This window comes from Lynx rufus, unplaced genomic scaffold (genome assembly GCF_022079265.1).
Source record: "Lynx rufus isolate CCGP_SWC_20201006 ecotype Redwood Valley unplaced genomic scaffold, mLynRuf1.p SCAF_8, whole genome shotgun sequence".
Taxonomy (NCBI): Eukaryota; Metazoa; Chordata; class Mammalia; order Carnivora; family Felidae; genus Lynx; species Lynx rufus.
The window spans coordinates 89,339,517-89,363,894 of record NW_025814896.1 but is presented as its reverse complement, the minus strand read 5'-3'; the positions used below and the strand labels follow the sequence as shown (position 1 = coordinate 89,363,894).

Sequence of the window (24,378 nt, the reverse complement as noted above, 5' to 3'; positions counted from 1 at the left end):
CTTGCTAGTCGTGGGTAGGTAACCAATTCTCCAAGAATTTTTGGTGTCTCATTGTTGAGTAGTTAATTTGGTTTATGTCTTTGCTCACATACTCTTAATGGTTCCTGGTATGAAGGTACTACTCAATAAAATGATGGAACTTGGGGGGGGATATAGTTTAAATTACAGTGTTTTGTTACAAAAAATAGTAAAATAAGTTGCATTTCAATTATTTTATATTAGAAGCTATGTCATTAAAATTTACTTGCTAATTGCCTACAATTGATTAAATCATATTATAATCTACAATAAGCACATTATGGTACAGAGTGATAGCAGGTAATTTTAGTTTGGGTTTCCCTAACAAAAAGGACACTTATCTTAAAAGTGAAATCCAAATCTTTTCCTGATCAATTACCTTAATCATGGAGGAAGTCTGGGTTTTTGTTCTAACCAGGTAGGTAGGTTGTAATTTTAAGCAGTTTGGTTTGCGAAGCATGATTAAGACACCGTTCCCTTTGAGGTTTACCCTTTCGCTTCTGAGGTACAACTGTTTATCATCTTGGGTCAAAGGTTATAAAAAGTAGTCATCAATTAAAGCTTTATTGGTTGTAATTGGTAATGCTATGAAAGGAGCCAGCCAAACTGAATCTGATAATAAAAGACTCTTTGTTAAAATATTTAATAAATTAACACTCTCTCTTGGAAGGGGGAAGCTAATTACAAAGCCCAAGATTGTTAATCATAATGTTTACTTTCTTCAAAAGCACAGACTCAACTACTCCATAATCATTAGACATCAGATTTCTTTCTTTTTCTTTTTTTAAATCCAGCAGACTCTGTCATTCCCGGAGGGGATGTTCTTTTCTATGGCTCAGGCTTGGGATATGGCAGAAGGAGGAAATGCCAAGACAAACATAAGTTATAAGGGCCATCTTAAAAATAAACAGGACTCTGTTAGAACGTCAGACTGCCTTTGCTCTCTTCAAAAAGGGTCAAAAGTTTATGTAGATTTATTTTGTAGGCTAATGAATGATATCAAGAATTGGGGCATTTGGAAAGTAATGTTTTTGTTTTGTTTTGTGTAATAATAAATTATCTACCAGAGCTATTATCCTATCTCTGTACATGTGTTGTTGGTGTTTTGTTTTTTTTTCTGAGGTGTTTTGACAGTTTTGTGGCTTTTGAATTTTAGACATTTCCAAAGCCCTAACGTAGGTAAATGGAACTGTGACACATACCACCTCTCCGACTCTTGAATGACCTTGCCGTGGGAACTCTCTGAATGGGCCTTTACATCTGGGAATCGAATGTTTCTAGATTTAAGCAATAGGGGGCATCTTGGGTTTGTTCTTTACACATGTTGCTGTAGTCTGATCTTTAGGGCAGTTCTAATGAAAGAAAATCCTGCTTTGGGCCTGCTGTGCAAATTAGCCATATGGCGAAGTGTAATATCCCGCTGAACGTCATTATGGGGCCCTATGAAAAGTGCTCCCCTTTTCACATGGAAGCAAATTAAAATGGCCCTTTCAGGTTTTTGGTTTTTTTTAAACTCTGAATAAACCTGTCTTCACTTGGATGCCGGGACAGTTGAAAGGGAGTTCTCCAGCTGCAGTCAGGGTGGTGAAATTACAGGCTTTGCCCAAGACCAAATGGAAATATTGCTTCCTGTAGGCAAAGCCGGAAGAACAATGGTGTGTGCTTCCATCCTTCCATTTCCCTCCCTTGTTCTTTGTGTACTTGCCCTTAGCTGCTTCTCAATCCAAGAGTGAGTTTTCTGTTATTGTGATGGATGAGAAGGGCTCAGCCCACTCTCCAGTAGACCCTGTATCAGTCTCTACGAGGAAAGGCCCACAGATGAAGAGCTGTTTACCCAAATAATGGCACAGTAAATATTTCATGAAGAAGATGGGCCTGTCCCATGTTGTCTGTTGTTTGGACATACTGCCCATATGAAATAATATCGTCCCAGCATAAGTTTTTATTTTTTTTTCTGCAACACTAGACATGTAGGTCCCACTAATGTTTGGAGACATGGGGTTCAGTAACTGTATGAAATGTTCAGGGTGTCTGTGTGCGTGGTATACATTGGCACCTTTTACGAAGAAAAAGAAATCCACGGAAAGGTCTTTCATCCCGTCTTCCCTTTCCCCCCTGCTCGAGGGAAAGGATCATACAGTCGTGACTTAGTTGATTACTAGTGTACATTTGTAAACTGACAGCAGCTAAAGTTTGACTTTGAGCTTTGTTAGCAATAAATTTCACCACTCTTACAGACAAAAACAAAAAAACCTCCCTCATTTGCCCACACAGAGTGGTAGTGCTGTGTGCCTCCTATGTTTATATCCAGGCAAGTGCCTAGACACATGGGGAATTCAAAGTTATCATTTGTGTATCTATTTTTGTTTTTAAGCATTTATTGAAAGCTCATGTTAGTTCCAGCATTTGTGTGATGACAATTTACAGCATGTGTTTGAAGAAAGAAAGTTGGCACAATGTTGTGCAATAAGAGTAGATCATACTAAATTACGATGTTTGAGAAAAGATTTTTGCATGCAAAATGAAAGGAATGAAAAGGGTATGTACCATATTGTCCTGTTTGTGTGTGTATGTGTACATATGTGAGTATGTGAAATACCTGTTAAGAATAGAGGAATGTTGGTAAGGGAGTACACCAAAAAGTAAACAGTAGTTATCTCCAGGTGATGGGATTATGAATGACTTTTATTTTCTCTCTTTGCCTTATCTGTATTGTCTGATTTTTCTAAAAGTCACAAATTTTACTTAGTTAGTAAGTAGTTAGTAATTGCAAAGAGACAATATTAAGAACACAGCTAAAAGCAAAAGATTGAAACAAAAGAAAATGAAACCAACCAAACAACCTTTTTCAGCATAGCCTGAAGAGAAGTGGGTTATTTCCTGGTTAATTCTGGTGCTAGGATTAATGATTAGACTTGAGAAATTGACAATGGCTTTGGGGACATTTGACCATTAGCACCCTTCTCCACTTTTATCTTAGGTTGTGATGTAATATTTAAATTAAATATGAATTTAGAAGATAAAGCACCTAGTGAATTGAAGAGGTTGATAGAACCTGGAGGATATTTCTTTGTTTTAGCATTAAGTAAAAATAGAGTATGTTCTGTGATCCTTTAGCTCTTATGTAGTTGCCCTATAAGTGAATGATGAGAAATTTATTGTGAGGAATACTTTATAATAGTATAAGCTCCTGTCTTTAGGTTAAATTTCAGATGGAATATATATACTTAACAGAAAAAATTAAGCAAAGTCTTGTTTGGCTTCTAAGCCTTTCTTAACTTCCACTAAAATTCTTTAAATGCATAAGCGTCTGAAAATTTGTAACACCATTGTTAAAGAAGACTTATAATTAACATTACATTGCCTGAATTTGAATAACATTTTCTCCAACTTTAAGGCTGATTGAATGGATTGAGAAATCTAGTTGTTGAGTGATGTGTGTTTTATTGCCATAAACAGAACAAACCTTAAGAGTCAGAAGGTACTTTATGCCTTTTCTACTCTGTGCCATCTGGCTTGAGAATACAGTACTGAATTGATGAATATATTGGTTTTCTATCCCCATTCTGTTTAGATTCTCCTTTATAAGGCTGTCAGCATGTGGGGTGGGTGGGGGGGGGACAGTGGGACTTCTGGTGGCAGCACAGTTTATCTTGTGCTGGAGAGTACTTAATAGTGCTGTACAAGAACACAAATAGGAAGACCCTGTATTGTGGTTTTCATTCACTTAAGAAGTTCAAGGAATTAAACACTGGGAACTGTATGGTAGGAGAATGTTTGACTGTATTTATGTGAACTTGGTAGGCCAGTTGTTTGCTAGACACTGGAATCAGTTTGTGGATTTACTTTGAAACAACTTTGGACCTGGGCACATCAACCTGCTGTGAATTGCAGCTTCCCTAAAGATATTAGATCTATAGCCAGATGATGGTGAGTGGGCCAAGGCAAACCACAAAACAAGCCTAGAAGCAAGCACTTGTCCAGAAAGAGCTCCTATTGTTCAAAACAGAGCAATTGGGAAAATGAAACAATACAAAACAAAATATGAGATCTGCAAAAACAGCCTGAATAAAATGGGACAAGGAACACCATCGTAAAAATTCAGAGGAAACATGATTCTAAGAATGATTTTCTGCAGGAACCAAAGGAAATTTTAGAAAATTGTTTGGCATGAAGAAGGCATAACTTCTATGAAACAGAAACAAAAATCTTCAAAAGAATAAATGGAGATAGAAAAACAGCAGGATGAGATAAGTAGGAATAATTACAAAGAAATGATTACTGCAATAGCAGATAAAGCGTAACTAGAAAAATGGAGCCTTGAAAGAAAATATTGATTAATATTCTATTTATACTTTTAATCATTTATTCAAGCCAATGTATATTGAGTGCCATTTATACCAGGCATTGTTCTAGGGGCTGGGAACATGACAGTAAATAAGACAAACAAGAACTTGTTCTTGTGGAGCTTACATTTCGAATGAGAAGAGCCAGACGATAAACAAACAGCGTAATATCAGATGGAGATATGTGCCATACAAAGAATTAAAAGCAGGTTATGTATTTGGCAAAACTTTCCATTTTAAATTGAGTAATAGAAAAGTCTTTTCTTAGTAGGTGACATTTAAATTTATATTTTAATTATTAGAAAGAGCCAGATATTTCCTAATTTTTGGTATCAAAAATTAGGTGCTAGGTCCTTTTGTACTTTCGTTCTACAGATATTCCTTACATTATCTTATTTTCTCCTAGGTTTAGATTACCATCTCTCTGCTAGTGATTCTTGATTCTGAAAACTATTGTCTTTAGCTTAGCCCTTTCTCCTGAGCTGCAGGCCCAAATACATCTGCTCCTGAACACTTAGCACTTGGAAGTCACTAATTAAACATGTTTGGTACAGAGGTCATTATCATCAGTTTCCTCAAATACAAACAATTCTAGTTACTCGTGGTAGTTATATTTTATAAAGTCACTGTAAATACTGAGTTCATGAATACTGAACCATTGCTCCTAGAAGAAATACAGGGTTAGGTTCCTGTGAGCTTCTGGTCACAACATTTCATCAGTCAGTTCACAGCCATGCTTTATGTGTGTTTCTCTTTAAAGATGTCTTATTTAATGTATTTTGTTGGCTTATTAACATTGAATTCATGGGCAACAGCATTATAACTCATGCCCAAACAAAGCTTATCTAAATGTTTTTTCTCTCAAAGGCACATTTTGTCTTCTTGAGCTTAGGTATACTAGACAGCACTTTGGCACTGTGTTTGGGGGTCTTTTTAAATAGCAAAATCACCAGGGGCACCTGGGTGGCTCAGTCAGTTAAACATCTGACTGTTGATTTCAGCTCGGGTCATGATCTCATGGTTTGTGAGATTGAGACTCTTCACTGACAGTGTGGAACCTGCCTGGGATCCTCTCACTCTCTCACTCTGCCCCTCTCCCACTTGTGTGCTCTCTCTCTCTCTCAAAATAAATAAATAATAAGCTTTAAATGGCAAAAATCACCAACACGAAGCACAAAAATGCAAGACATACAGATGGCCAACAGGTACATGAAAAGTTGCTCAACATCAATGACCATCAAGGAACTGCAAATCAAAACCACAATGAGGTATCACCTACATCTGTCAGAATGACTATTATCAAAAAGACAAGGAATAACAAGCGTTGGTGAGGATGTTGAGAAAGTAGAACCCTTGTTACTTGTTGGTGGGAATGTAACTTGATGTAGCCACTATGGAAAATAGTGTGGAGGTTTCTCAAAGAATTAAAAAAAGAACTGCTGTATGTTCCAGCAATTTCATTTCTGGGTTTTTATCTGAAGGAAATGAAAACACTAACTGAAAAAGATATGTGCACCCCTATGTTCATTGCAGCATAATTTACAATAGCCAAGACATGGAAACAACCTAAGTGTTCATTGGTGGATGAAGAATAAAGAAGATGTAGAATCTATATATACAAAGGAGTATTATTCAGCTATAAAAAAGAATGAAATCTTGCCATTTGCGACAACATTGTTGGACCTTGAGGGAACTGCTAAGTGAAATAGATACAGAAAGACAAATAATATATGATCTCACTTATATGTGGCATTTAAACAGACAAAAAACCCAACTGAATGCATTGATTTGTGGTTGCCAAAAGTGGGGGATGGGGAAATTGGGTGAAGGTGGTGAAAAGGAATAAACTTTCAGTTATAAAGTAAGTAAGTCCTGGGGCGCTTGGGTGGCTCAGTCGGTTAAGCATTTGACTTCGGCTCAGTGAACTTGTGGTTTGTGAGTTTGAGTCCCATGTTGGGCTCTGTGCTGACAGATCAGAGCATGGAGCCTCTTTCAGATTCTGTCTCTCCCTTTCTCTGTCTTCCTCCCTCGCTCGGACTGTCTGTCTCTCTCTCTCTCAAAGATAAATAAAGATGAAAAAGAATTTAAAATAAGTAATTCCTGGGGATGTAATATACAGCGTGGTGACTATAACAAATAATACTTTATTGGATAATTGAAATTTTCTGAGAGAGTAGGTCTTAAAAGTTCTCCTCACAAAGGAAAAACAATGCATGTGGTGATAGGTGTTACTGGACTTGTGGTGGTGGTCATTTTGCAATATATATCAATATTGAGCCATTATGTTGTACGCCTGAACATAATATGTTTTATGTCAATTATATCTCAATTTAAAAAAATCACAAAAATGCAAAAAATGGGGCACTGGTTGACTGTGAAGAGCATAATTGTTTGTAGTATGAGAACTGAAATAAGGAAGTAGAGTTTTGCCTTGTTTGACCTCAGCCGGGAACATGTGCGTTGGGCGCAGCTCAAATTTTTCAACACTCTGTGCTCATCTGTGAATGACTATGAAAGCAGCATGAGTATTGATTTTGAGGCTACAAGTAAATTTTGGCAAGTAGGCACATTTGCAAATACGGAATTCATGAATAAGAATCGAGTATATATCCCTGCTCTTATGTTTCCTCTCTCATTAAATGACACCACCATCAGACCAGTTACCCAGGTTAGAAACCTCATGTTAGCTTTCTTTCTTTTCTATCCTTTACCACCAACAACCAATCAACCATCGGCTTGTACCTCCTAAATATGTCAGGTTCAGACTGATCTTTTTGTATCTGACTTTCTCTGTTTTCATTCTACTTAGTACATGACAACGTACAAATATCTGAAGTTCTTACTGTCTCTGGAGTTCAAGTCCAAATATCTTAACATAATTTACAAAGCCCTCTAACCTTATTTCTTGTCATCCCTCTCTCTTACACTGTGAAGGTACTGCCATGAAGAACTTTTTTCAATTCATGGGATGTGTAATGCCATTTTTTTCCCTTGAACCTCTGTGTCTCTATGAGGAATATTTTTTCCTTTATATTTACCTGTCTTATTCTCACTCATTTGTCAATTATGAATATAAATGGCATTTTTTTTTTCTGGGAAGCTTTCTCTGACATTCCTCCCATCCACACCACACACACACACACACACACACACACACACACACACACACACACATCAATCTAACCCAGAGGATTCTATGGTGTTTTTTTGTTTTTTTAATTGCTAGTTTTCCACCATAGACTATAAATTCAGTGATGATGGGGACCATTCTTTATTGCATGTCAAGCACTTTATATACATTAACTGACTTGATTTTCTGTGATGTTATATGTATTAATTAATTAATTATTACAAAGCCTTTGGGCCACTGTAATACTAATGACATAAAATGAAAACAAACTAAAGCAACTTTTCACTTGGATACTATTTTATATTTGCTCTATACCTTCACTAGCTTTTGAGTTTTTTTTTTAATAAATATTAATGATTAGATGAGTTTGAGGCTGAAGTGGCTAACTTGATCTATTTGTGGAAAGACAGGCAGTCAGCTGCACTGGTCAGACATCTACTTCTGAAATTCCACCTGTAAGCATTGAGTTGACAAAATTGGCAGAGGAAATAGAATAATCAGAGGTGAATTTATTTAGCTGCCACCAGGGAAAATCTAATTTTTGTAAAGGGAGAAGCCAGATTTATTAGATAAATTGGTCTTTCCTTATGTTTTTATTTTATTGAATGAATATTTGAAAGGCAAAACTGTATCTAGTTAAGAATTAAGTATAGGTCTATGATAGGTTTTCATCTTGCTTATTTTCTACCATTTACAACAAATAATTAAATTATTATACAATGGTCTAATTTGAGAGAAGACTTTCCCTAAATTCTCAGCTAAGTGTACCTTGGCTCCAAAGCATGTTGAATGTGTAACGTCACGCAAGAATAATAAAGGGCCTTTAGGGCTGTTAACTTTAAAATGAAAAGCCCTTCAGTGTGTACAGAATGTAATTGACATTTAATAATACCACTATGCTGTGAAATGGTGGCAAGTGGGGAATAACTTTAACAAACCAATGCGCAGTTTCCACTTCTTATTTCTTAAATAGAATCATTTGCTACCTCATTAACTTATGGATTTAGAAATAAGAAAGCCTTGAAATAGCTGCCTTAGTGTTTGATTTCATTTTATGGCAGGAAAAACGCAGGTGTGTATGGTTATAATCACTTTAGCATTTAAAAACTTTTGTTTTTAAGCTACACCAGGGGTCAACAAACTGTGGGCCAGATCCACCCTGCTGCTTGTTTCTGTGTGACCTGTGACCGAAAAACAGCTTTTACACTTTTAGATGGTTGGTAAAAAGTAAAAAGAATATTTCATGGCAGATGAAAATTTTATGAAATTCTTATTTCTGTTTTCACAAATAACGTTTTATTGGAATTTGGCCACACGCATTTATGTACCGTCTATGACTGCTTTTGCATTTCAAACAGCATTTCAACTAGTCTCTTGACTAGTCGCAAGAGAGACTGTATGTCTCATCAAGCCTAAAATGTTTACTATCCTGCCCTTTAGAGGACATGTTTGCCAACCCCTGAGCTTACACTGTTGAATTAGTATGATTTAACACCTTAAATCAACTTCTCCTATTTAAGGACCTAGCAAAGAAGTCATGTCCAATAAAATTCTTCAGACTTTTGGGAAGGTGAAGGAAACTGAACTTAGGGATTGCATAGAGTTTATACTTTCTCCCATGGGCAAGGCTTTCATCTTCATCATTGATTTCATTGTTCTTTTTCAAAACATAAGCACTTGCATAGTGGTGATTATTTGTCAGATGCTGTTCTAAAAGCTTTCTGATTCATCTGGATCCTTGTGACTATGATGAGGGTGACCTCTCTACAAGTGAGAACACCATAGCACATCTATGAGTGAAAGTTAAATAGCTAAATGGTGGAAGTTAAATTAGTGAAAGTTCTGCAGCTGGTTGTACAGCTAGAAAGGAGCAGACTCATGATTTGAAAGAAGTCCTCTGGTTCTCAAATCAGTGCTCTTAACCACTGTGAGTGCTGTCTCTCCATTTCTACTCTTATTTATTTAGAAAAGTCTTGGATTAAGAGTAGAATTTAGTAATGGAGGGGGGGGCATGATGCTTTAAAAGCTTTGAGTTATATTGGTTTCCTAGGCTGCTGTAACAAAGTACCACACATTGGGTAGCCTACACAATAGAAATTTATTCCGACCCAGTTTTGGAGACTAGAAGTCCAAAATCAAGTGTCAGAAGGCCGTCCTCCCTCTGAGACAGTGAGTGGGAGACTTGTCTCTCCCTAGCTTCTGCTGGTGGCCATCCATCCATCCATCCATCCTTGGCTTGCAGCTGCATTGCTCCAATCTCTACCTGTGTCACCACATGATGTTCTCCCTGTGTGTCTGTGTCTTTTCTGCCCACCCCCCCTTTTTTTTCGTTTATTTATTTTGAGAGAGAGAGAGCACACATGAACCAGGGAGGGGCAGAGAGAGAGAGAGAGACAATCCCAAGCAGGTTCTGTGCTGTAAACACTGTGACATGGGGTTTGATCTACTGTGATACCATGACCTGAGCCAAAACTAACAGTTGGATGCTTAACCCATTGAGCTACCCAGGAGCCCTTTTCTTTTAAGGACACCAGTTATATCAGATTAAGGGTCACCCTACTCTAGTACAACTGCATCTCAATTAAAACAATTTTTTTTGATGTTTATTCATTTTTGAGAGAGAGAGAGAGACTGAATGTGAGTGGAGGAGGGGCAGAGAGAGAGGGAGACACAGAATCCGAAGCAGGCTCCAGGCTCTGAGCTGTCAGCACAGAGCCCGACGTGGGGCTTGAACCCATAAGCTGTGAGATCATGAACTGAGCCGAAGTCGGACACTCACGGACTCAACCGACTGAGCCACCCAGGCTTCCCTAAATGCATCTTAATTTAAATACATCTGCAGTGACCCTATTTCTAAATAAAGTCCTATTGTGACATCCCAGGAAGGACATGAATTTTGAAAGGATGCTGTTCAACCTAGTTATGGAGCTCATGAACCAGCTCTTGCTCTCTAGAGCACCTTTCATTTTAAGAAACTGTGTATCAAGAATTTCTAGGGGTTTGTTTCTTCTGTTTTGCTGTTAAACCTGTACTTGATTCTATTCTAGCTGGGAAGACTGATTTACTATTCTTTGCTCCTGCCTTTTTCCTGCCTTGCTCTGGCCCTTTGCTCATGATTCATTTGAGACTGGTTTTCATTCTGAACATTTTTCTTCTGGAATGTTCTGTGAGGTTTTTAAGGCCCATTTTCTCAACTGCTTTTAGGAGAATGTTGGTTTGTCTTCATGCTTGTGAATTTATGGTAGTTGATTCAGCAACCAGCTTTGGTGTGTTGGTGGTTGAGTTCTGGTAGTGTCCTCTTAAGAATCTTTTGTATCCATTCTTATGGGATTTGTAAGTAAGGTTCAATAAATGGTAATCGTTCTTTTTATTTTTTCTATGATTATTATCACTGTTAAAATAGCAGATTTTGAGAAATGTGGGGTTGCCTCAATTCCAAACCTGAGAGTTTCTCTTTTCCCACGAAATACTAGAATAATTGGTCAAATCGTGTCAACCCGTTTCCTTTTGTTTATTTTACAGGGTGCCCGTGAAACATTTGAGAACTACTACCGAAAACAGAGGCGAAAACAGGCCCGTTTGGTGCTCCAGCCTCCGTCTAACATGGTAGGATCTCCAACTTAACTTTTCTCTCTTTTTCACTTTTCTTCTCTGGCATCTTGTCATTATTTTGCATATATGCTGGGTTTTTTTTTGTTTTTTGTTTTTGTTTTTTTTTTTTAACTGTCACTCTGAGACCATTTTTGGTGGATTTGACTTACAGTAAGAAAATAGCAACTAACATCTATTGATTGCTATGTGTCAGGCATCGTTTTAAGTACTGGATATAAATTATCTAATTTCATCCTCCTTATAACTCTATAATGTAGGGAGGGTACTATTGTTATATTTACCTTAGAGTCTTGGGAACTGAGCCCTAAGAAAAGAAGTAACTGATTTTAACTTTGTCTTAAGGTATCAAAAGAGAAACAATAACTTTTTTCTTCTTTGCTTTGTTGCAGCATGAAACTTTAGATGGCTACAGGAAGTATTTTAATCAAATTGTAGGGTAGGTATATGTATGTGTGTGTATTTAAATGTATACACTTTCAATACCTAGACTCGTGAGACTTGGAAAGATAATTTTTCCTTGGGAAATTATTTTTCTTTTAAATTTTTGAGATTTATTTTTGACTTTCTGATAATTTCAAAGGAATGTCTAATTGGTTTCAGCATTATATTGTTGAAGAGTAGTTTTTAAGGATGAAAGAAGAAAACTTTTGAATTGTAATTTTATTGTATTTGATGTTTTGTTTCTCCATTCTCCGTACGGGGGAACCAAATAATCAGCAAAAGTTGGCAGACTTTTTCTAAAAGGGCCAGATAGTAAAGTATTTTAGGCTTCGCAGGCCATACGGTTTCCGTCACAACTATTCAGCTCTGTTGTTGCAGTGGGAAAGCAGCTATAGACAGTATATAAATGAGTGAGCGTGGCTGTGTTCCAATAAAACAATATTTATAAAAATAGGCAGTGGGCCAGATTCGTCCCACGGGCTATATAGTTTGCCACCATCATCTAGAGTATACATACTAGGATGGAATTGCATTTCCCAAATAAACACCATATAGACAGCTTATTCTAATTATGAAAGAATGACTTTGCAGTTAAAAGAAAGGGAAATGACTTGAATTGTTCTATGAAATTTCTTTTTATTTCAAATTGAGATTTCTTTAAATGTAATTGATAGTTTTGATTAAAATATATCATAAAAATTCCTTATTTAAAGAATTATTTTATTTAGTAGGAACATTTAGCCAGGGTAACTGAACATACATTTTAAATGTATAACAATAAAGCTACAGCAGAGTGTTAAAAAATAAGTTTGCATTTTTTTTTTTTTTTACCTTAAGGAGGAAGTCCACATAAAGGGAATTATTTTGGTATTTTGTATGTTGAGCTCTTAAAAAATGTGTATTGCAGCTTTCACTGTCTGTTTAAAATTGGTTAGCTTTTTAAAAATGTCTTAATGGCCTGGTATTTTTAATATAGTGAAATTAGCTTCCCTTACCTGTAAACATTTTCTTCCCTTTTACATGGCTGACTAATATGGTTAACATTTAATAGAAATGTACCTCCGATTTCTATAAGGTGGCTGGACAAAATTCCATGTCCAAGAAATATGATTTTGTTCATGACACCAGGTAGCTTTCTTTAAGAAAAAAATGACTATTAACTTCAGATTTGATGGCAGCTCTTGTTTGCCAGACCCTGGAGATAGCCAAACTGTAATTTCTGACAGTTGTACTTTCTTTTTTCCTCAATCTTAGCTTTTTTGTGGTTGAAGATCACATTTTACATACAACCCAGGGCTTAGTAAACCGAGCCTACATTGATGAACTCTGGGAAATGGCACTTTCAAAAACCATCGCGGCACTCCGCACCCACTCGGTATGTAAGAAGCCCGTGAGAAGTTCTCACTTATTGCTGATTATCTGTATACTAGTCAGTGTTGTACTGCTTTAAAATCATTTACGTGTTGCGTGGAATCACCTACCCGGAGCTATCTCTTTCAAAGACACGTGGAAGTAGCCACTTCAAATTGCCACATTCTCTAACACGGAGCCCACTTTTGTGGATGCTCCGTGCAGGAAGAAAAAACAAAAAGCAGCTGACATGTATTGGAATCCTCTCTCTGTGTCAGGCATTGTTATGTGTACTTTATATGTAGTTCATAAGGTAGTTATCATTATTATGTTTACCTTATATTCTGGGAACTGACCCTCAGAGAGGTTAAGTAACCAGCCTAGTGTTATGCAGTAAGTGGTAGAGCTTGGATTCAAATCCAGACAAGTGACTATATTCTTAGCCACTACTCAGTGTTGCCTGCTATAAGGCCATTAATATTGATGTGGCGTTCACAGTTTTATTCTTATTTTTTGAAAAAAATGTTTACAACATATCAATGTTAGTAAGTACGAGTTCCCACGATTTTGATATATTTTATCAAAGCATGAATTTTTAAATATTTTTTTTAAGTTTATTTATTTATTTTGAGAAAGAGAGAACATGAGCAGGGGAAGAGCAGAGAGAGAGGGAGACAGAGGATCTGAAGTGGGCTTTGTACTGACAGCAGAGAGCCTGATGCAGGGCTCAAACCCACGAACTGTGAGATCATCACCTGAGCTGAAGTCAGATGCTTAACCAACAGAGCCACCCAGGTGCCTCTCAGAAAGTTATATTTTAATTGGGAGGGGGTCCCAATAAATAAATAAGAATATCAGATCGTCATAATACAGTTAAATTACAGTTAAATACAGTTGAGTACAATTGAAACAGTGATAGATTAGGACAACACGGTGCCTGCTTTTGGTTAGTTGATCAGAAGTGGCATTCTTTATGCAGAGGAGTCATTATGTATGCAAAGATCAATTAAAGAGAATTCTAGGTATAAGGAATGGTAGTACAAGGGCTTTGGGTGTACTTTTCTATCTGAACTGTTCGAGGAATGATAGTGAGGACTTAATAATAGAAGATAATTTAGCATTTAGAATATTTCAGTAAGTGGCTTTGATATCCATGTAGTGCCAGCTAGAAACAAGATATCCACGACCCGCCAGCTTTCTTATCTCTTCATCGGCAAGTGTTCCAGAGTAAATACCATGTGTAAAATCTGTCATCGAAGAGATTGTAGCTGTTTTTGGGAACTGAAAAATGTTCAGAGTGGGTAGAACATAGAATGTAGAAAGTTAGCCAAGTGTGGTATGAAGTATAAAGAAAGAAGTAGATAGGTGTCATATTATCTAAGACCTATTTGATGCTTAAAGCACTGGGTTGAATGGAGTGTATGTGTTCATTGTGGGGGTAGGATAAATTAGAATGAGAAGGTCAATTTGGCTAAATTATGGATGAGGGATGAGAATAACGTGGGTAGAACAATTAGTAGGCTAGTCTAGTATTCAGGCAAGAGGTGATGATAGCTGAAACAAGGGGTAAGAGTATATGGAGAGATGTGGATTAATTGGAGAGATTTTTAGGAGGTAAGATTAACTGTATTTTTTGGTGGATTAGATATAAAAGGTAAGTTAAAAGCATATCAAGGTAATGCTTGGGTTTATGGTTTCTTTCCCTATGATGGTTTGAACATTTGGATATGATTACTTTGCCTTTGTGGCATCCAAGTAATAAGGTATAGGGGTTTGTTTAGTATATGTTTAGTATAGGAGTTTAGAATTTGAGGAGCATCTGGGTGGCTCAGTTGGTTAAGCGCCCAACTCTTTGATTTCAGCTCAGGTCATCATCTCATGGTTTGTGAGCCTGAGCCCTGCGTTAGGCTCTGTGCTGGCAGCCTGGAGCCTCCTTGGGATTCTCTCTCTCACTCTGTCTCTGACACCCCCCTGCTTGCTCTCTCTCTCTCTCTCTCTCAAAATAAATAAATAAATATGAATTTGAAATCAAAGAAGGTATGTCACTGAATGCATTGTAAAGATTTTCTCCTTTTATTTTTATTTACGGTTTCTTTTTTGGTATTTAGAAATGTTAAACGTTTGCCTGTTTATATATCTATCTTATTTTAAAATTTCCCTCATCGTTCATAAGTGGCATAGGACTTCATCTGACATTTTTACCATTTTATCTTTTTGTCATAATAAAGTTTGGCAAATTTAAAAATACTTTTTAAAAGTTTCTGCCTATTCTGAGACTAAAAAAAAGTCTCATAACTATGTTATGGCTTGAGTTTTACACATTTTTGTATGTACTACCACTTGTTATTTATTTTTATTTAAATAATGGTTATGGATTTCATTTTATTGTTTTGCAACAGTGTATCTGTTGTCCTAAGATCATTTTTTTAATGTCTTATCTTCTCCCTTAGCATGGTGTGTCGTTATATGTAAATGTTAACTTACAAAGTAATATTTATTCTAAGAAAATATGATTATCGATAGTAACAAATTTTGGTCATGATCCTTGGCATGATTATTATTAGCTTTCTAATATGTGAATTTAAAGATTCTTTTTCTGGGTGCTTGAGTGGCTTAGTCAGTTAAGCATCTGCTCAGGTCATGATCTCATGGTTTGTGGATTCGAGCCCTACATTGGACTCTGCACTGATAATGTGGAGCCTGCTTGGGATTCTCTGTCTCCCTCTCTCTGCCCTCTCCTCTCTCTCCCTCTCTCTAAAAAATAAATAAATAAATAAATAAATAAATAAATAAACATTAAAAAATGAGTATCTTAAAAAAATAAAGATTCTTGTGTATGAAAATATAATATACAATATATATTTTAAACAAAAACAAGCTGTATTTTTCACTTAATGTCTCATCAATCTATATTAATTTTAACATATACTTGCGTAATATTCCATTGTACATATGTATCTTTTTTAGCTCTTATAAACATTACAGTGAATATTTTTATAAAACTATTGATTTTTTTAATGTTTATTTATGTATTTTGAGAGACAGAGAGAGAGAGAGCAAGCAGGGGAGGGGCAGACAGAGAGGGAGACACAGAATCCCAAGCAGGCTCTGCACTGTCAGTGCAAAGCCCAATGCGGGGCTGAGACCCACAAACCATGAGATCATGACCTGAGCTGAAACTGAGTTGGACACTTAACCAACTTCTATAAAAATATTTTTTATATTTCTTATATTTTTATATTTCTTATATTATATAATATATAAAATATATTATAATATATTAAAATATATTATAAAATATAAAATATAAAAATATAAAATATAAAATATATTTCTTATATTTTTTATATTTTAATAAATTCTTAGATGTGACATTAGTGACTTAAAGGATCTGTACATTTCTTAACCTCTGGATACATATTGCTAGTTTGCTTTGCTAAAATATTGTACCATTTAGCACCACTCTGAGTATCATCTTTTAGAATGCCAACTTTCCTATTCTGTTTACTTCACAGAAAGTTATATTTAAAAACAAAAAATCATTCCTAATCTAATATGTCAGAAATTATATCTTAATTTAACATGTTTTTCTTTGATTAATACCGGTATTGAAAATTTTTTCAAATATTTTCTCTCTCAAAAATAATAAACATTAAAAAAAAAGGGGGGGGGGGCGCCTGGGTGGCTCAGTAGGTTGAATCAGTTGAGTGTCCAACTTCGGCTCAGGTCATGATCTCATAGCTCTTGGGTTTGAGCCTTGCATTAGGCTCTGTACTGGCAACTCTGAGCCTGAAGCCTGCTTTGGATTCTGTGTCTCCCTCTCACTCTGACCCTCCCCTGCTTGCTCTCTGTCTCTTTGTCAAAAATAATAAACATTAAAAAAAATTTTTAAAACTCTCTTCAGATGTTTTTAGTTATTTATATATCTTCTTAAAAATTTCCTGTTCATATGCATTGCATTTATATTTTAATAGCTTTATAATATTTTATTATGTATTATTTCTTTAAAATATGGATGCTAACCTTTAATCTGAATGTTAATCTCTAGTCTGATATATAGGTCGCAAATTTTTTTTTTTTTTTTAGTTTTATGTGTCTCTAACTTTGCTTTTCTTTTCCAAGGCATTATAGATATTTAAATTTTTGTGTAAATATATTGATTTTTAACTTTATAATTTGTCTTCCTTATTCGAAAGAATATTTAATTATTTGTTTATATGTGATCTTGGTATTTCTGTAGTTACTTTTTAAATATACGTATCACAAACAAATAAAAGTTTATTTTAGTATAGAGTGTGAAGTTGGATTTTATCTTTAATTATTTTTTAAAACTACACATCACTTCCAGTAACATTACAATAACATTATCATGTTAATCTTTTACTTTATTCAGCACAGATTGCCATAATCAAATGCCATAGACTGGTACCTTACACAACAGACATGTATTTTTTCACAGTTCTGGAGGCTGGAAGTCTGAGATCAGGATGCCAGCATGCTTCTGGTTGGGTTCTGGTGAGAACTCTTGCTGATTTGCAGATGGCTGTGTTCTCATCACGTCCTCACATGGCCTTTCCTCACATGGCATCCTACTGTCGCCTACTTCTTTTCTAAGGACACTGATCCCATCAGATCAGGACCTTTCCTCATTTAACCTTAATTATCTAAGTTTTATTTCCAGATATAGTTACACTGGGCGTTACGGCCTTAACATATGAATTTTGTGGGGACATAATTGTTCCTTAATATCCTTCTCTTCCCAACATATTTCGAAGGCTACTTTTATCATATAATAATATATTTTATAGGGGTGCCTGGGTGGCTCAGTCAGTTAAGCATTCAACTCTTGATTTCAGTTTAGGCCATGATCTCATGGTTCAGGAGATGGAATCCTGAGTCAGGCTCTGTGCTGACAGCAGGGAGCCTGCTTGGGATTGTCTTCCTCCCTCTCTCTCTCTGCCCCTCCCCTGCTCCTGTTCTCTCCCTGCCCCCCCAACCCATGTCAAAATAAATAAATAAACTTAAAAAATAATAGATTTTATAAATACTAAGATCTTTTGCTAGGCTCTATGATTCCCCACCCCCCTTTCCTCTCTGTCTTGAACCAATGTAACATTTTTTTGATTATTATATTTGACATAGTATGGTTTAATTTCGTATAGGACATGTACATTCTCTAAAATCCTCTTTTTAGGACATGCTAACTATTTATGTTCTCGTTCTTCCAGATTAATTTGATAATCAGTTTGTCGCATCCCTTTTACCACTTACAATATCCTCCCTCCCCCAAATTGAACTATAGTGTTGTTATGCAGTGAATCTGTAAATTAAAATGGAATTATTTTTTTTCAGTATTTGGTGTTTTTCACCAGGAATATATATATTTTTCTTAATTATTTGCCTTCATGTATTTTGGAAAGGTATTTTATATGCTTTCCATAAGTCCTATTTTTGGTGTTTTATGTTTTTTTTTCAAGGTAATGTTTTTAGGAAAGTTTTTTGCCCCCAATCATATTTATTAACTAATATTGCTGTATTCTAGGGAGAAGAGTCCTTGATTTTGTTTGTTTATTTTATATTTGTCCATGTCAATGATTTTACCAATTCGGTTATTTTCCTGGGAAAAGCTTTTTCTTTTAGAAAACTTAGATTCCTTGCAAGCAATTTCTTTTTTGTAAAGCAGGGGTTCTTAACTTTTTCTCTGTGACTGATACATTTGAGATGTGACGGATCTACACCACTCAGCAGGGAACTGCCCTCTCTTCTTCATGCAGTCGTATTTGGTATCATTAAGAGGAGGCCACTTTCCAAGCATACTGTTTGAAATGTGTATCTCTGGAGAACATTAATCTTAATGGAGTCTTTCTTTGTAGATATGCTGTATATTCTTTTGAATGGAAGAACAAATAACAAAATACCTTTTTTCTTTCCAGTAGATCAGCATCAATCTGTAGAGGCAGAAAGTAGATTAGTGGTTGCTTTGGGCTGGGAGTAGCTAGGAGGATAATTTAAATGACATAGGTTTTCTTTTTGAGATGAAAAAATGTTTTAAAATTGACTGTGATTATGTTTGCACATGTCTGTGAATATACAAAAACTAAAAACCATTAAATTATATACTTCAAATAGGTGAGTTGTATGGTATAGGGATTAGATCTCAACAAGGCTATTAAAACATATAAAACATTGATTAAAACATAGCACCTCTGCATCACATACATTTACAATCATTTTAATTATATATAGTTATATATCTATATATATCTTTCTAACTTTCTGTGTCATATTTCAAACTACTCTTTTTCTGATTCAATTATTAGTCAATACATAAATTGGAAACGTTTTGAAAGATACGATATTTCAGGTATTAATATGTGTAGTATTCTCAATGCTGATTTCAAAACATGATAGAGATCTGACCCGATCCATCTCACTTGGAATTCAAATTTAGCAATATATTAGAAAATTATATGCTAATACAACGGAGAGTTTGTATCAGGAATGGTTCCACATCAGATGATCTGCTAATATAGTTGTTAATAATATAAACAGATCATCTGATAAACCGAAAAGGTATTTTTTAAGATTCAAAATTATGGAACAATGTAATTAATTCCATGTGGCAAAAACCTCATGTTTCATAGATATTATATATAGTGAACATTTCAGTTTGTTATGGTAGGTGGACAAGGGTTGTACTGGGATAGTGTTTTTTTGTTTTTTGTTTTTTCGTTTATTCATTTTGAGAGAGAGAGAGTGAGAGACAGAGAATCCCAACCAGTCTCCATGTTGTCAGCCCAGGGCCTGATTTTTAAAAAGTGTAGTAAGGAGGAAAAGGAAGCACACAAGCCAAAGATAAACGTTGCTTTCTTAGGAATCTCTGATTATCTGAATACAGAAATTTAATTCATAGATTAAACAGGTAAAACTATCATTTTGTGATCACGAAGACAAAGTCAAATGTATATCCCCAAATATGGAGCAAATAAAGAGATGGAAGATATGAAAGGAAAGTTAAGAAACATGATGGATAGCTGATGCTCATTTTTTTTTAAATTTTTTTTAACGTTTATTTATTTTTGAGATAGACAGAGACAGAGCATGAATGGGGGAGGAGCAGAGAGAGAGGGAGACACAGAATCGGAACCAGGCTCCAGGCTCTGGGCCATCAGCCCAGAGCCCGATGCAGGGCTCGAACTCACGGACCGTGAGATCGTGACCTGAGCTGAAGTCGGACACTTAACCGACTGAGCCACCCAGGCGCCCCTGATGCTCATTTTTTATTGTATCTAACTGAGATTTAGAAAGGAAGGATAGACACAAAGGAGAGGACTTTAGTAATTAAATAATTAAAAGAAGGAAATTTCCAGATTCCCATAGTTGAAAGGCTGTATTGAGTATCAAGCAGGGTAAATGAAGGCAGACACTTCTTTCACATCAGAAATGCTGTATTTTAGTTTGAGGCCAAACGAAAGGCATTTTCAAACATGAAGATTCAGAGTTTATGCTTTACCTCTCCTGTTTTATTGGTATTGTACAAAAAATGAAAAATCCAAAATACAAGATGGGATAGGATTAAAATAAAATGTGTGCAAAAAAATGAGTAAAACTCATAGATAAATCTAAAAAGCTATTTGATTATTTGTAAAGTTTAATGCTATTAAGAATCCATATGGAAGGAGAGAGACTTAATGTTTAAAAAGTTTTTTAATGAAAACTCTAGATTATTTCATATAAACAGTGGGAAGAAAGTATATAACTTATTAATAACCACTGTAAGAAAATTAAAAAGAACTAGGATCCAATGAAAAACATGGAATAAAAAAGAAGCAATCATTGTAAATGGGAAACTTAAGATGGAATAGGTTTATGGGGAACCTGGGTGGCTCAGTCAGTTAAGCGTCCGACTTAGGCTTAGGTCGTGATCTTGCGGTTCGTGAGTTCGAGCCCCGTGTCAGGCTCTGTGCTGACAGGTGAGCCTGGAGCCTGCTTCGGATTTTGTGCCTCCCTCTGTCTCTACTCCTTGTCCGCTCCACTCTGTTTGTCTCTCTCAAAAATAAATAAACATTAAAATTTTTTTTTAAAAAAGATGGAGTAGGTTCAGATACGTCAGCAATCACAGGAAATGTCAAAGAATTAGGAAGTTTTATAGTCTGGTTACTGAGACATACTCATACATTATGGTGAGTATGAAAAAAGTGAAAATAAGGTAAGAGGAGCAGAAATGGCAATATTCTCAAAGGCAAATAGAATTGAATTTGAAGACCATTAAATGGGAAAGGAAAGGAATATTTTGTACTATTCTAGTTTTAACACACCAAAAAGAGAATAGCCTTTTTATAGAGGACAAGCAAGCATCAATATGTATAGAACAAAAACTGTTAGTAATAAGAGAAATTGATGAACTGTACTGTTATGGGTGAATTCAGTATGCCTCTTTCAGGAATTGAGAGTTCAGACAGGAAGTAACCAAATTGTAATTAAGAGAATTTGAATATCAAAATTACTGAACTTTCACGTAGTGACATGTGTACATCTTTGAATCGTGCCCACATAACCTACCTTCGATGTCATTTCAGTTTTCAGTTTTACTGATAAGAGATTATGTATGGACTTTATTTGTAACTTTTATTTTCCTCTTTATTTAGGTTTGTTTTCTCTTTGTATTCCTTGTGTTGTTGCTTAATTTCATTTTTTTGCTGTTTAATCAGACTTAACTAAGATTTGTCTGTTTTATTGATATTTTTAACGAGCTTTTGTTTTCATGGATCAAATTTTTCATGTCTCTATGTTATTTCTGCTTTTAATTTGATCAATTTTTATCTCTTGTACTTATGATTTATTTTGGCTTTTTGAGTTAGCTTTGTGGATTGAGTGCTTAGTTTATTTTCAGTCTTGTGTGTTTTCTGCTTGCATTTAAAAATATAAATTTTATTTTGAAATTGCTTTAGCCACATTGCATAGGCTTTGATATCAAGTATTACATTTTGTTCATTTAAAAATAATATGCAATATCAATTTTGATTTCTGTTTTGACTGAAGAATTATTTAGAAGTATGTTTTCAAATTTCCAACTGTTAAAAGTATAGATCATGGCTTACTGGAGTCTCTACTCAGCTCTTTCCTGGCTAAATCTGGTGTTACGTTGAGCCAGGAAAGGGTTAGACCCTTTCTGGAGAGGCTTTACCAGGCGAATCATCAAACAATTAAATAAATTAAAAATTTAGTTTTATTTTTAATAATTACAGTGTTTTTCCTCATTGTCTTTTGTTTCCTTTAGTCTTACTGCTCTGATCCAAACCTTGTGTTAGATTTGAAGAACCTCATTGTGCTTTTTGCTGACACACTTCAGGTTTGTGATTTCTGTTTACATAAACTTTTCTAGATTAGTATTCATCAGGAGTAAATCTTTTCATTGTCTACCTAAGCTTAAATGCCTTTTAGTTTTTAGTTGTGTTTCTTCTTTTCCTAGAGCTAGATCTTTTAATCTTTTTATAGCATTTCATTGTTATCACTTTGACCAATTTATATTCTCATAAATAGTTCCAATCCCCCCCTTTTTTTTTGCTCAGAGCAAGTCAATTAATTGAACCACTCACTACCTTAGTTTTTTTTAAATGTCCTTAATTCAGATACAGTGCCTGAGTGATTTTGGAGTTTTTTTGGTGTTTTTGTTTTTTTTTTTAAGTTTATTTATTTATTTTTGTGTGAGAGAGAGGCAGTGTGAGCAGGGGACGGGCAGAGAGAAAGGGGGACACAGAATCCCAAGCAGGCTCTGCGCTGTCAGCACAGAGCCAGATGCGGGGCGATCTATTACATTTCCCTCCCTACTCCTGAAATTTGCTAAGGGTACAGGATGAGTTGCAGGGAGGACTTAGCTGACATTGTACCAGTATATATTGATTTTAATTATCATCTGTTTATTTTTTTCTGACTAGCTTAAATATTTTGGTATGTATCTTTTGATTCTTGAGATAAACACTAGACATGAAGTGGGAATGAAACATGCTGCTGTCATGCTTTCATTTAAATCTTTGACCAGAATATGATAATATCTTTCAGTGCCTGATCTCTTTCATGTTGAAAAAAAAAATCACCTTATAAAATGAAGCTGTTTTCTTATTTTGTTTCAGGTGTATGGTTTTCCTGTGAATCAGCTTTTTGACATGCTGTTAGAAATCAGAGATCAGTATAGTGAAACTCTGCTAAAGAAGTGGGCAGGTATTTTCAGGTGAGAAATTATCTTTGTCGTGTGTGTGCACGTGCGTGTGCTAGTGTATGTACACACATGTTTATACATAAGGCTTCTCAATATTATAAGCAACAAGTATGTGTGGCTTATTTTATTATAGCTATGATCCAGGTTATGATTCAGAATTCAAGCAAATTGAAGAGATGTCCCAAATAAAGTTCCCAAGATAACTGATCTCAGTGTATCATGTCTATTATGTGGAGACTCCCCAGATCCCATTTTGGCTTTTTTTTTTCCCCCTTGAATACCATCCATATCATCTTGAGTCTTCTTAATATATTTGTTGGTTTCCTCTTTGAGGATCATGCCTACTATATAGCTCACTTGTAGGGTGGTAGCTATTGAACCCCTTTGAGTAATGTAGGCTTTTTTGGAACCTTTTTTGAAGACTTACTTATGTGGTTCCTCAAATTCTTCCTTCTCCACATATAGAGATGAGGTGTATTACAATCCAGTGTTTGAAACATGTTATTTAAATCGTTATTATATCATGTATACACTAATAAGACAGTTATTGCCCTGTTACACCTTGCATTCACAAATATCTCCTTAGACTATTTTCTTGGCACACAACTCATGTCATATCACTTGAGTTTCTTCTTCTTTTGAACTTTTATTCCCTTATTTAATGTGATCTTCCAGCTTATTGCAATAGCCTATCCCCAGATAAGCTTACCCTGTTTTTAAATTTTTCTAGCTATAAGATACTACATTTTTCCTTTAATATTACTAATGGTACAATTGTATTTAGGGGAGGATTATGTCTCTACGAACCTTGAAAATTCATAACATGATATATCCATGGTCTTAAAAGTGTCTGATCTGATCCCTTCAGTAAATTTGGTTTTGATTTTCGTAGTTTGGTCTCTGCTTTTAGAGAACCTCCAGTCTAGTTAATGAATCAGTTCCTCTGGATGAAGTTCATCCTTAATACAGAATAGGAGATGAAGTAAATGAACATAATTTGGGTTTATCATAGAAGTTACTTTTCTTCATCTGCCAGTTTTGAAAGTTAGAACAGAACTAATACAGTATTAAATAACATAATCAAATGTGTTTTCTTTAAAAAACAAAACAAAACAAATGAAACCTCTTTGCTTTTTTCTGGAGCACACACATCCTTTTGTTTTTACTACCCATTTGCCTTACAGCTTCTACATGTTGCTGTAAAATTTTGTCTCCTCTGTAAATCTCAAATACTGTGAGATCATGTTCATAATTGTGTTCCC

At 35.3% G+C, this 24,378-nt stretch overlaps 1 protein-coding gene across 1 annotated transcript in view; it reads left to right on the top strand.

Moving 5' to 3' along the window:
- Positions 1-24,378, top strand: part of EXOC6B (exocyst complex component 6B) — a 612,716-nt gene that overhangs the window by 296,625 nt on the left and 291,713 nt on the right. The window contains exons 9-13 of the mRNA XM_047067750.1: positions 11,017-11,100; positions 11,496-11,542; positions 12,802-12,922; positions 22,178-22,249; positions 23,031-23,128. Of these exons, the coding sequence (XP_046923706.1) occupies positions 11,017-11,100; positions 11,496-11,542; positions 12,802-12,922; positions 22,178-22,249; positions 23,031-23,128 (422 nt within the window). The remainder of the gene's footprint in view (positions 1-11,016; positions 11,101-11,495; positions 11,543-12,801; positions 12,923-22,177; positions 22,250-23,030; positions 23,129-24,378) is intronic.